General features: G+C 35.5%; 1 protein-coding gene across 8 annotated transcripts in view; it reads right to left on the bottom strand.

Moving 5' to 3' along the window:
• Positions 1-12,614, bottom strand: part of NBEA (neurobeachin) — a 470,888-nt gene that overhangs the window by 341,002 nt on the left and 117,272 nt on the right. For all 8 annotated transcript variants that reach the window (XM_015277560.4, XM_040704875.2, XM_025153000.3 and 5 more), the window contains exons 11-13: positions 6,895-7,003; positions 4,438-4,590; positions 3,725-3,893 (exon numbers count right to left, since the gene is read on the bottom strand). In XM_015277560.4, the coding sequence (XP_015133046.2) occupies positions 3,725-3,893; positions 4,438-4,590; positions 6,895-7,003 (431 nt within the window). The remainder of the gene's footprint in view (positions 1-3,724; positions 3,894-4,437; positions 4,591-6,894; positions 7,004-12,614) is intronic.

The following is a 12,614-nucleotide window of genomic DNA, read 5'->3' on the forward strand; positions in this document are numbered from 1 at the left end:
ACCATGAGCAAGTCATGCCTGACAACCTTGGTGGCCTTTTATGATGGAGTTACAGAGTCAGTGGATAAAAGAAGAGCAACAGATGTCATCTACCTGGACTTGTACAAAGCATTTGACACTGTCCCACATGACATCCTGGTCACTGAACTGGAGAAAAATGGATTTGACAGATGGGCCACTATCTGGATAAGAAATTGGCTGGATGGTTGCACTCAGAGAGTTGCAGTCAACAGCTCACTGTCTAAACGGAGACCAGTGATGAGTGGCATTTTTCAGGGCTCACACTTGTGTTAGTTAACATCTTTGTAGGTGACGTGGACAGTGCGATCAAGTGCACCCTCAGCAAGCTTGCGGACAACACCAAGCAGAGTGGTGCAGTTGATAGAATAGAGGGAAGGGATGCTATCCCGAGGGACCTGGACAGACTTGAGAGGTGGGCCCATGCCAACCTCCAGGGAGTTGGAACTGCAGAGGCTTTAAGTTCCCTTTCAAACCAATTCACACTATGATTTTCTCATATTATGATACTTTTCTGTTTCTTACTGTAATATTACCACTCACAGATAATAGGGCTCATTTTTTCATTCTGAAATATCAAATGCCACTTAACAAACAGAAGTCCAACATGCACATCATTGTATATCTACAGTATAAGATTTTTGCCTTTACAAACTTCTTTTTACCTTTGAACAAATGATAAACATGCAGAGAATATGTTGCGTAGTAGCTGCATGCAGTCTAATAAAATCAACGCAAAAGTAACATTCTGGAATAGTCAAATTTTATGAATTACAAATTTGGGGAAGTTATGAATTGCTGAAAACAGAGATGTAAAGAAAAAGCATTAGGTAATATTATCTGCAGCTTTTTCTATTTATAGTATCCTGAGATTATCACCTTGAATCCACCAGAGCTGCAAAATGTGTTGTCAGATGGTAGTTAATGTTAAAAGAAAGGAGAATGTCTGGTGCAGAAAAGTAATTTAATATCCAGGCAATTAAACATTTTGAGAATTTTTCAATATTTTTATCAATTGATGAAAGCAATTAATATGAGTTGGATAACTAATATGAAATTAAGTTAATATGAAATTAAATTTAGCAACCCATCACATCAGCAATTATATTTCCACAGTCATTCGCTTGCAAGTCATCAAACCACCTGCTACCTGTAACATAATAGCAAGTCCTACTGCTTATTCACATGGACAAAATGCCACAGCTATGCTGGATTTACTGATACAGTACCACCTCAATGATCATCTTTCCTCATAAGCCAACAAGCTTTACTTCAATACAATTATGCCCATTTTTAAATGAGAAATATGACAAAATACTTTCTTATAGTTGTATGAAATACATAAGACTTTCTGCAGTTTAAACAACAGGGAGAAGGATCAGGAAGAAAGAATAAAGATGTAATTTGAAATAAAGGCAATATTATCTGTAAATCTAACTGAAAAAAAAGTGAAAATGCAGATGTAGTGGCTAAAAATACCTATGTTGAAAATGTACATTTCCTCACCATTTATTGAAAGCTTTCCCAATTACACTATGCAGGCCTTAGTAATTATGATTTTTGTTGTACTGCTACAACAAACAAGCAGTAATCTGCACTATCTGATTACCTTTCAGGGAGCTATCTGGTTGCATCCTTAGAGAAACAGAAGATGTCTCTAGTTTGAAACTGACACAAATAAAAGAACGCACTATTCCCTTATAATACATAAGAAATAGAGATAAAAATAGGGAAGTAAAACATCCATATGTATGCTAACTTTGAGTTAACTGATTCATTTCTCCTCCCTAATTTTGTGTCCTTTGTACTCCATGTCTTCTGTTCAGGTTTTAAAGAATAGATTATATATTATTTTCTGGCTACTCAGTTGGCATCACACTTACAAATACTCAAAAAATACAGCTAACGGCAGAGAGGCAGATCTAGGCAAGACAAAAGCAACCCAAATCTTCTGCAGAAAGAAATGTCACACAGTTTCCACAAACAGCAAGCCCAGCCAGAGGGAAGTCTGGAATATGCAATACATTCATGAAGTGTTGGTAGCTAATAGTATCATGACACAGAACTACAGGAACACTTTAATTAAAAGATAAAAAAGAATGATAGCAATAGCAAGAAGACAATATTATCAAATTCACAATCTCAAAGGAGTTGAACCATCTGCCAGATCACTGTCTAGAAGAAATACGGCTGACATCTGAAAAATTCACCTCCCAGTAGATGGTCATTTAAAAGTGCAATTGTAATTGCAGTTTAGTTGTTTTAAACTCACCGGCTGGGTTTTTAACATAATAATTCCTCACTGAGTTAAGAGCTGGTTAACTTGTCTGGTGATAAAACTGTACCCAGACAGTATCGCAGGGCAACTCTCAGGTGAATAGGACATCCAAAGCGTGAGGCAGGACAGAGTCAGCCCTATGGTAGGATTCATCTCATCCTAATTATAAAGGTCTACAGCATACTTACAAACACACAAGAACAGCTTCTAACCTTCCACTGAAGTCAAAGGGGATCTAGTCAGCCAATGGAATCTAGAAAGCAAATGTCCTTCAACTCAAACAGCTCTCTAGCCCTGCTGATTACAGTCTGGACTTCTTAGGTATTTTTTAAGCAATTTTAAGTAACTCTGTGAAGCATATAGTTAGTCTAACATATTATGAGATAACTATAAATGAAGTCCCAGTTCCTATTTTTTGGTGAATAAATAAAAATGGAAGGAACAATTCTTATCTTAGACTAAATATACTCACAGACAGCTCTTCCTGTGAGACTCAGGAAGTTACAACTTCACTGCCAATAAGGATACCTAATCTAGGATAAGTATTGTTTCTTACATTTTTATTTAACCTCCCCTCCCACCACAAATTTTCATATAGCTACGAATGTAGCTGATACAACCAAAGAATTAGACAATAGCTTATAAATATTTAGATTCATAAATATTTGGATGTGTGACAGCGCTAAAAAATCTTCAATTGTCCAATTTCACAACATGACAGCAATGGTTACAGAATAAAGATAATTAATAAGGTTCTCACATCAATTAATTTTTTAGAGATTTTCTGACAAATCCTCCCTTCTTTGCACAAGTAGTCTGCTAAATGTAATGACATTACAGTTGGAGAGTATAGGATTAGAATGATTTGATGCTTTGGTTAACATGCATCTGTTACACGTAGCATTTAGCCTGCATGTATTATTGTATTTTGTTGTTGATACCTTTTAATACTTCCAGAGTTAGATCAAACACATGGCCATAAACAAAGTTAAATCAATCTGTTTTATAAGGCCAGAGAAAAAATATTACTGAACTGAAAATACAGCTTTAGAGATCTCAAAAGAAAGAAGTTTCCACTCTGTTTTCAAAGACCACCTAACAATACCAAACATTATCAATATTTAAATACCAATAAGAGTTGTTATGAGATAAAGTTAATATTTTTTTCTTCAACACAGTGACCTTTTCTTTGTTTTTTGAAGTAGTTTCACATAACTGTGAAGACCACAGTAAAATATTTTGGGAATACCTAAAAACATAGGAAAGGGTGTCAGCAACTCACAGACTCACAAACTCATCAGAGTTGCTGACGGCTGGTTTACTGCCAACTTACCGTGTCTGTAGGCGTTAGGGGCCTTGACAAATTTACATCAAAGATTTTCCTATAGAGGAAATGCACATAATTTCTTTCTTATGCTTTGTACTTACCTAACCCCTTAGGAGTAATGCCACTGCTGTCAGCAGGATTAACCACCCAGTAGTAGTACTTCAGTGTGTGCATTAACTGCAGTACTGTTCCTACTCTGCGTATAGTGTTATAGATTGTAGCAGTTCCAATAAATTCAGCTGACAAGTAGGTATACAAAGACAATTGCACCTGAAGAATGAAATAGTTATCACATAAGTGTAAGTTAAATATTAGAAGACTTCAAAGTTTCACTGGGGATTACTGCAGATATGATTGAAAACAGTACAAAAAATATTACAAATGACTTCAGTGAGGGCAGAAACTGGTTCATCATCACTGGATTGTCACCTGGAATGACCTCCAGAGACTCCTTCCAAGAAAAATTATATGATTCCATCATTTACATACTGATAAATGTGTTGCTTTTTTGTTGTTTTTTTTTTTCCTAGTCTTTTTAATGCTTAATCTATAGGAAAACCATGCAACCACTGAAAAATTTTTGGATAGAATCAGCCAGAATCTTAAGCAAGAATTTAACTGCTTTTGAACATGTATAAAAGGCATTGGAGAATATAGTTAAGCAAGGGTTAAACTTCATGATCAAAAATATCTTTGCTATTTCAGTTCTTTCAAATTGAAAAGAAAATATATATTAAGTACCATAGCCTAAAAGAACATAACTATTTCACTTCAGTGTATGAAGAGTCATAACATACTTGTAATGTACAACTACCTTTGCGGGGGTATGTATCCAGATAGCGGGATTAAAAAGGATGTGATCACATAATTGCTTCAGCAGAGGTGCTCCATGAGATAATCCATCCAAATATTTTGCAAATGATAAAAATTGTTCCAGAACTGCTCTGGTTATATGAACTCTAGATGACTGGGAAAAAAAAATTAAAAAGAGGAATTAAAAAAAACATAAATTCTGTGTCATTATACTTACAGAAGAAATATGAAATGGTATTTTCACTGGGCTCATCTTTACAAAATACCTGCAACCTCAGATGTTTTTATTTCACTGGATAAGAAAGGAAACAAATACCAATAACTTATTCTTTCTAATAAAATTTATGGTCTTTCTAAGGACTACATTTTACAAAACATCAGTCAATAACTCTGAAAAAATCCTTGTTCTGTTCTGATTTTTTTTGTTGTTGTTGTTTTACTACAATCCAGTCAGCATTCTACATCCCACAGAAGAATGCCTTGAGAACTGTGTCTGAAGACCTTAGCTCTTCTTCAGTTAGTTTATGAGTTTTATTGAAATTGAGTTTATCAGTATGCAAACACAAGTTACTAGCAGACTTGTTATTGTTAAAGTTTCCTCAAATTGCAGGAGAGTTGTTCAGCTTCATAGCTATACCATGAAATCACTGTTGAGATCTTCTCCTTTGCAGACTTTCACAAATTTCTTTTTGTACCAAGCAAACAAAAGGAACTAATAAGAAAAAATGCCCCAAATGCTTCTATTTGCTTTCCTTACAAAATGTTCCATTTACTTTTAATGCTATAAATACAGTCTGAGAACATGCAGATTTGTTATTTTTAGATGAGAAGTCCATTTGTCAGTAATAATAGTTCAGCCTGGATGCTGAGTTTCCCTCGGCTTGTACACCACAAATCACAATAAACAGTCTGAAACTAATAAGAACCAAAAGGTTATTTTGATGTTCATGACAGAAAAAAATATAACTGTGTGTCCTCCTTTATGAAGTATTTGATCACATACAAATGAACAACAGACAATTCACAAATAATAAAATGGAGCTTGACGAGGAAATAAAAGGATGTTTTTTTTTGCTATGTATGACAACTGAAAATAAGCACATAATGAGAAAATACATCTTTTTGAAAAACTTCAACTAAAGACATTATAGCATTAAGAAACAAACAACAACAACAACAATAACAACAGCAGAAAGTGGCCTGAACTGTGACAGAAATCAAACAAAATCCTTCAAATATTTACATAACCTTTGTTTGCTGACATAACATATTGAAGTAGAGCGGCAGCCTGGATTATAGCTTTCCAAAATTTAAAATTGCAGCAGGTGTCCACTAGAACACTATAAGAACTCAATCTTTTTATTTTTAAATTTCATGTACAACATCCTAAATTGCTCTTATAATTGTACTCTGTATGTAAACCAGTGTTATTTTCAAGATCATCTTTTAACACTTATTTAGTATAGAAAAAAAAGCATAGAAAATAGCCTTTTATATAAAACTTTAGTGAAGATAAGTTCTTTCTAGTGTAAGGATGTGTTTTCCTAGGTGAAAATAAAATAAGGAGCATAATGAGAGAAATTATTAATAACTGGTGTTCAAAATTCAGTACATTTTTTAAAATGCAAGATTATAATAATTTAATCATCAGACAACACAAAACCCTAATAATGACTCCTTCTCAAATGACTGTTACTGTACTGATCACATGTTGACCAAGAATAGAGTTGGAGTCATTCAAGAACATCACAGCCATAAGATTCAACTGTAAATCTAACTGCCTTAGCAATGTTAGAACAAAGTATTGTCAGCTGTACTTAATTATAATAACAGGACATTATAATAGTTTTGGGCCAGGAGGCATATAATGGTCATCAAGTAAGCATCTGAAATGAACCTCAGCTTTGTGTTAACTGTTCATCATATATGAAAACAAGCAAGCAAAGAAAATGCCCCTTTCAGTTGTTTTTCTCATAAACAAAATTATGTTACAGCTTTCCTTCTTCAAAACCCAAATCAACTGTTCTATCAATTTCAGTACTAAGCAACAGAGGATTAATTTTATTTTTAACAAGCAAACGCCAAAAGAAAAGTAAACCTAAATTATGGCCTGTCTGCGACATGCATGTATAAAGTAGGAACAATGTAACTTTCCTGAAGGACATGCTGAGGGACAAAGAGTAGAGAAACACAAAAGAAAATACATTTAAAGTGATTCACAAAGAGCTCGAAAGAAGAAGCATTAATTAGACAAACAGGATCAACTTCAGTGTATCATTTATTTGAATACTGGGAGATAAGAAGACAAAGAAGATGAAAAGACTTCTATAGACAACTTAGAAGTATTGTAATAAAAAAATGTTTTATACCACAGATATGGTAGTCCTTTCAACCACGTTACTGAAAATAGCAGAAAGACGGGAGAAATACTAAGAACAAAACCAAATAAAGCCCATACCTTTTCAAGGAGGTAGCCAATGACTAGAAAGCCTTTTCCACCAAGCATCTGTTCTTGCATTGCTACTGAACTCTTAAGAAGCTCAACCAAGAAAGCCAATAAGGTAGCACTGCATGTAAAGAACAAGCAATTTTCATGTTAAAAATATAGATCAGTTTGTTACACTCTCAATATTAATTATCTATTAAATTAACAGGAATAGGCTTAAAGTGGTGAACAAACCCTTGTAAGAATTCAAATGTTACATTCCCTGTTGACAAATTTCTCCTATGGTTGTTCACGTATTACAATAGTAGAAATCCATCTCCTACCACTGAGTTCATATTCAAGTAGATAGAAGCGGAAAAATCGTTTTTCCAGATCTCCTTATTTGATCATAGAATCACAGAATCACCAAGGTTGCAAAAAACTTCTATGATCATCTAGTCCCACCATCCACCCATCACCAGTATTTCCCAGTAAACCATGTCCCATAGTACAACTTGTAAATGTTTCTTCAACATCTCCATGGACAGTGACACCATCATCTCCCTGGGCAGCCTGCCTGACAACTCTCTCAGAGAAGTATTTCCTAATGTCCAGTGTGAATCCACCCTGGTGCAGCTTGAGGCCATTCCCTCTTCTCCTATCGCTAGTTACATAGGAAAGAGGCTGACTCCCACTTCACCACAACCTCCATTCAGGCAGCTGTAGCGAGTGAGAAGGTCTCCCCTGAGCCTCCTCTTCTCCAGACAGAACAATCAGAGCTCCCTCAGCCACTCCTCATAAGACTTGTGCTCCAGACCCCTCACCAGCTTTGTTGCCCTTCTCTGAACACGCACCAGGGCCTAGTGAGGGACCCAAAATTGAACACAGTACTCAAGGTGTGGCCTCACCGCTGAGTACAGAGGGATGATCACTTCCCTGCTTCCCACTGGCAGCAATATTTCTGATATAAGCCAGGATGCTGTTGGCCTTCTTGGCCATCTGGGCACACTGTTGCCCCATGTTCAGTTGAGCATCAACCAATACCCCCAGCTCCATTTCCTTTACACAGTCTTCCAGACTCTCTGCCCCAAGCCTGTAGCACTGCCTGGGCTTGTTGTGGCCGAAGTGCAGGACCGGGCACTTGGACTTGTTGAACTTCATCTCATTGGCCTCAGCTCACTGATCCAGCCTGTCCAGATCACTCTGTAGGACCTTCCTACCCTCAGGCAGATCAATGCTTCCTTACAACTTGGTGTCATCTGCAAATTTACTGAGTGCGCACTCAATGCCCTCATCCAGGTCATCAACAAAGATCTCAACCAGGACAGGCCCCAGTATCGACTCCTGGGGAACACCACACGACTAGTCACCAGCTGGATGTGACTCCATTTACCACCACTGTCTGGGCCCATCCATCCAGACAGCTCTTCACCCAGCAAAGAGTCCAAGCCACAGAGTGCCAGCTTCTCCAGGAGAAGTTGGCAGGATCAATACTATTTCAAGCTTTAAATAACTGATCCTGCAACTTGCAGTTCTACTGAAAGTTTTTACAGTTGGAATAGGCAGGAGATGATAATTTCCCTTCCCTTGATGCCCGCAAGGGCTGTGTCAACTATTTGACCATCCAGACTAATTATGTTAAACAATAAAACACGCCGATATGCATCATCATTCCATACTTTCAATCCCTACAGTCACTAGTGTACCATGGAAATGAGGCCTCAAATGGAGCCACAAGCAACAACACCCAGCACAAACCACTGTAGCACCACCACGGTGCAGAGTTTCTATTATACTTTCAGCAGATCAAGCATGAAAATAAATTCTAAGCCTGACCATTCAGGAATGCACAAAGAAACTCAAGAAGCACTAAGGAAATCGCCCAGCAGCCCATCCCAGAAGTTCTCAGTATCTGTGAGGTGTTCAGAAAGCTCCAGAAATATAAATCCAAAAAATAGTCCTCAGAAAAGATTACAGTTTAAAAGCTGAAGAGATGTTAGAGACCTCAGGGGACAGCAAGAACGTAAAACTATGTTACGAAAAACAACAAACAGAGGTAATACATGGCAGATGTATTCAACATGGGAGAAAGGAATCACAGTTGGTTCTTGCATGGTGAGAAAGAAACAAAAATATGCTCATCTGCTGCTGAAAAACCAGAGGAAAAGGGGAAAGAAAAAGAACTTTTGTGACAGAAAGATAATATTTTACATTATTTTGCAAGTAGGTGACATAAATGCACTGTACTAACTTAAAAATGAAAAAATGTCACACTTCTTTTGCTAAGAATAAAATAATTGTAATAATTCCTAACCGTGCAGACAAATATCTGTAACCATAAAGGTTCTTATACAGGTGGTGGACAAGACAGGGGTGAAAATTGTAGCATTTCTAATTATGAAATAAAGGAAATGTCCAACCCTCATTTTAAAAATTTCAATTTTACACATGTTATCTAGGTAGCTAAAGGTTCCCTTGTCATCCAAACACAATCTTCAACACTGAAATAAATGTTGATATTGGTTAATCCATGTCAGTACCAAAACCAAATTAACGTGCTGAAGAAAAGAAGACATTATACGGTGAGCAAGGCTGGCATGTAAAAAGTAGACTGTAGGCAAAGGACATGCTGTGAACATGAAACAGTGCCTTGTCTTGCTTCATTGCTGGATGGTCACAATAATCAGTCTAAAAATCACAAAGAGAATTGTCCACAAAGTGTCAGCAGTAAAAGAACACAGATAATATCCACTTGCAGAATTCAAAAGCTTTTATCAAAACAGCCTGTCAAACTGTCACATCAATTTCAAAACAGATTATATGCATCATTTTTCCCTTAACAAGATAGAAAGTTTCTATTGTATTTGTTATCTAAAATAAGACACCCATCATTTTTTTCAAACATGGTTATCCATGAGAAGCTCATGTAAAGTCTGGAATATTTGTACTTACAAAAATTCTAGAAGGTTGAATAGGTCAAAGAAAACACCATACTAGTGATTCTTACTTTCTTACTTTGTGAGTAACTCTGTGACTTAGAAGGACTACCCATTATGCATAAAGTTAAGAAACAGAATAGAGCTATGGGACTAGGACCCAAACAACAAGAGTGAACACTACTAATATATATTGAAAAGTAAAAAATTAATATTAAAATGTATTTAAAAGATTTTTATATCATGAGCATGCTACTAGACTTACATTTAATGTGTTTTACTCTCATTTCTATGAGTGATATTCCAAAAGCCTGTTCCATTGCTTTGCAATTTATTTGTCCGTTCTATGAACTTAAATGTAAACTCATGGACTGGAGTTATTTGTATCTCATATTAAAACAATTTCTTCACAATGATTAGAAATTCTGATGACTCCAAATATAAATTCTAAGGAATGAGGACACCCTAACATACAGATTTTCTGTATTTGCTTCTTTTTAATTATGCATAAAACATACCAGCCAACTCTGAAATAATCAATGACCTGATTAACCCAGTTAATATTTAACCACACTACACACAAAGAAATACACAAGCTGGTTGAATGCAAGTAAGATTCAATCAACAAAGTTTTTTAATTCAGAGCCCAAATGTCATCTTGAAGATTTTAGCTATTTTTATATGGCATTTGACACATTAGCTCTGTACAGAACTACCATAACTGTCACTGCAATGTGATGCCAATGTTACTAGTTTCAGGGAAAATTATTAATTGAGCCAATACCTTTGTGAATGTACTATGACTTTTCCTAAATCCAAAACAGATTTGAACATCTTTGAAATCAGACAACTCTGAAAAGATTCATCTCAGGATTGCCAGAAGTAACTCTAGCTACACTCTTCATCCTTTTGCATTAGCCAAGATTGCTACCATAAATGATAGAATTCACTGTAGTATATATCAATTCAAATCTTGGGATAGCACATGTGAATGCATCATTATGCCTTCAAGCACATAAAAAAATTTAAGTACCAGAAAAAGCAGTTAAGGAGAACAGCCTGACATTCACACAGAGGCACAATAATGTTTGAGGTGAATACTGAATGGCACAACAGCATTGATGAAAATTAGCACTGTGATTAAATACAGCTAGCATTTGGTCCACATCATTATGCATGAAATTAAGTAATTAAATACACCTTACAAATTTTAACTGATAGAAGGACTTTAAAATCAAAAAGGAATGGCTTTAGAATTCTCATTCTCATCAAATGCTGAAGCTATTACTACCTGAAGAAAATGATCAAAGAGAGGTGGAAAACAGATTACATGCTTAGTCTCATTTTATCTCTTGAAATCTTGCATATATTTGTTTCAAGTGAAAGTTTTATTTTGGAGGAGGAAGAAAGGAATGAAACTGCACTAAAAAACAGCTGTTGCATGAAACAATCATTTTTACATGTCATGTTATCTATACTTTATGCTGGAGAGCATCCAATCTGCCTGAATAGATGAGCAGTAAGGAATTCTCAGATATGTTTTCCTCAGCATCTTCAAATTTTCTCCTCTACATGTTCAGATTGACTTCATGCAAACATGTAAGTATATATATTTATACATACACAGGTAGCAATAAATTCATAATCTCTTGATTTTTTCTCCTCAGCATTGCATTCTAAGGATTAAGTCTGCCTGCCTAATTTAGAGGATTGTACCCAGAACTTTTAAATTCTTCCTAAGGATAATCCATTTATGTAAACATTTTGGAAACTGAAAATAAATTTGGAAACTGAAAATAAATTTAACCTGAAGATATTAAACACAATTTTTTTTATCGGCAAATTAAATGTAATTTTTTAATGTTTTTACAAAGGCTACTGTTGACATAGGGGAAATAGTATTGGTTAGAAGACTGTCTTCTAAGAAGAGCAATTTTTCGAACAGTATTTAACAAACTTACCAGTAACTAAAATGCATCGGATTGGTGCAGGGCCCACATTAAACTTGCAAAATTCTGTGCACTGCCATACAAAATTTCTCTCCATTCTCGCCTATTTTCAACTCCCCTAGATACAAAGGCAAATATAAAGGATACTTCAGCCCATTCCTACTTCTCCTCTATACCATGCCATGCCTAGAAGACATCAGTTTGCCTGCAGTGCAGCTATGATATAGACAAACAATTAGAGTATGTATGCATAACAACACTAAGTCAGACATAATTATCATTTCTCCTACTGAAAATATAGTTAATTTTAGGATATTATTTTCCAGCAGTTTTCAATTACTAATTAGTACGAAAAAAAAGTTTCTGCCAAAAACAAGAAGTTTCTGCATTTCCAGTGATCACGATACTGCTTACTCTATGATTAGTGTGTTGTAGAGATAGTAAGTCTCTGGAATCCACTGCATTAAATATCTGAAGATTAATTACTTTGTTACAGCACTGCCAGTGTTTCCACTCAAACATACATATCTCTTGTGAAGATAAAATATAAAATAAAAATAAAAAATCAACAAACAGACAGAATTGGTGTGCTGAGTAGATTTTTTTCACATTTATAAGCATTTGTGATATTTGTAAAGTCCCTACCTTTACAGTTTAGACAGTTGTGACACACACTGTAAAGTTACAAATACCACCTAGCTTTTTAATTCAGGCCAAATTAGAGAAATAATAAAAAATAACTACTATGTTTCAGTAGTTCACCATTTTGATGTGACACTATAATGTGTCAATATTACAATCCTCAGTGAACAGCAATGCAATAGTACTCCTTAAATAAAAGAGTAGATATTATGACAACTCACAAACA

This window comes from Gallus gallus, chromosome 1, assembly GCF_016699485.2.
Source record: "Gallus gallus isolate bGalGal1 chromosome 1, bGalGal1.mat.broiler.GRCg7b, whole genome shotgun sequence".
Lineage (NCBI taxonomy): Eukaryota > Metazoa > Chordata > Aves > Galliformes > Phasianidae > Gallus > Gallus gallus.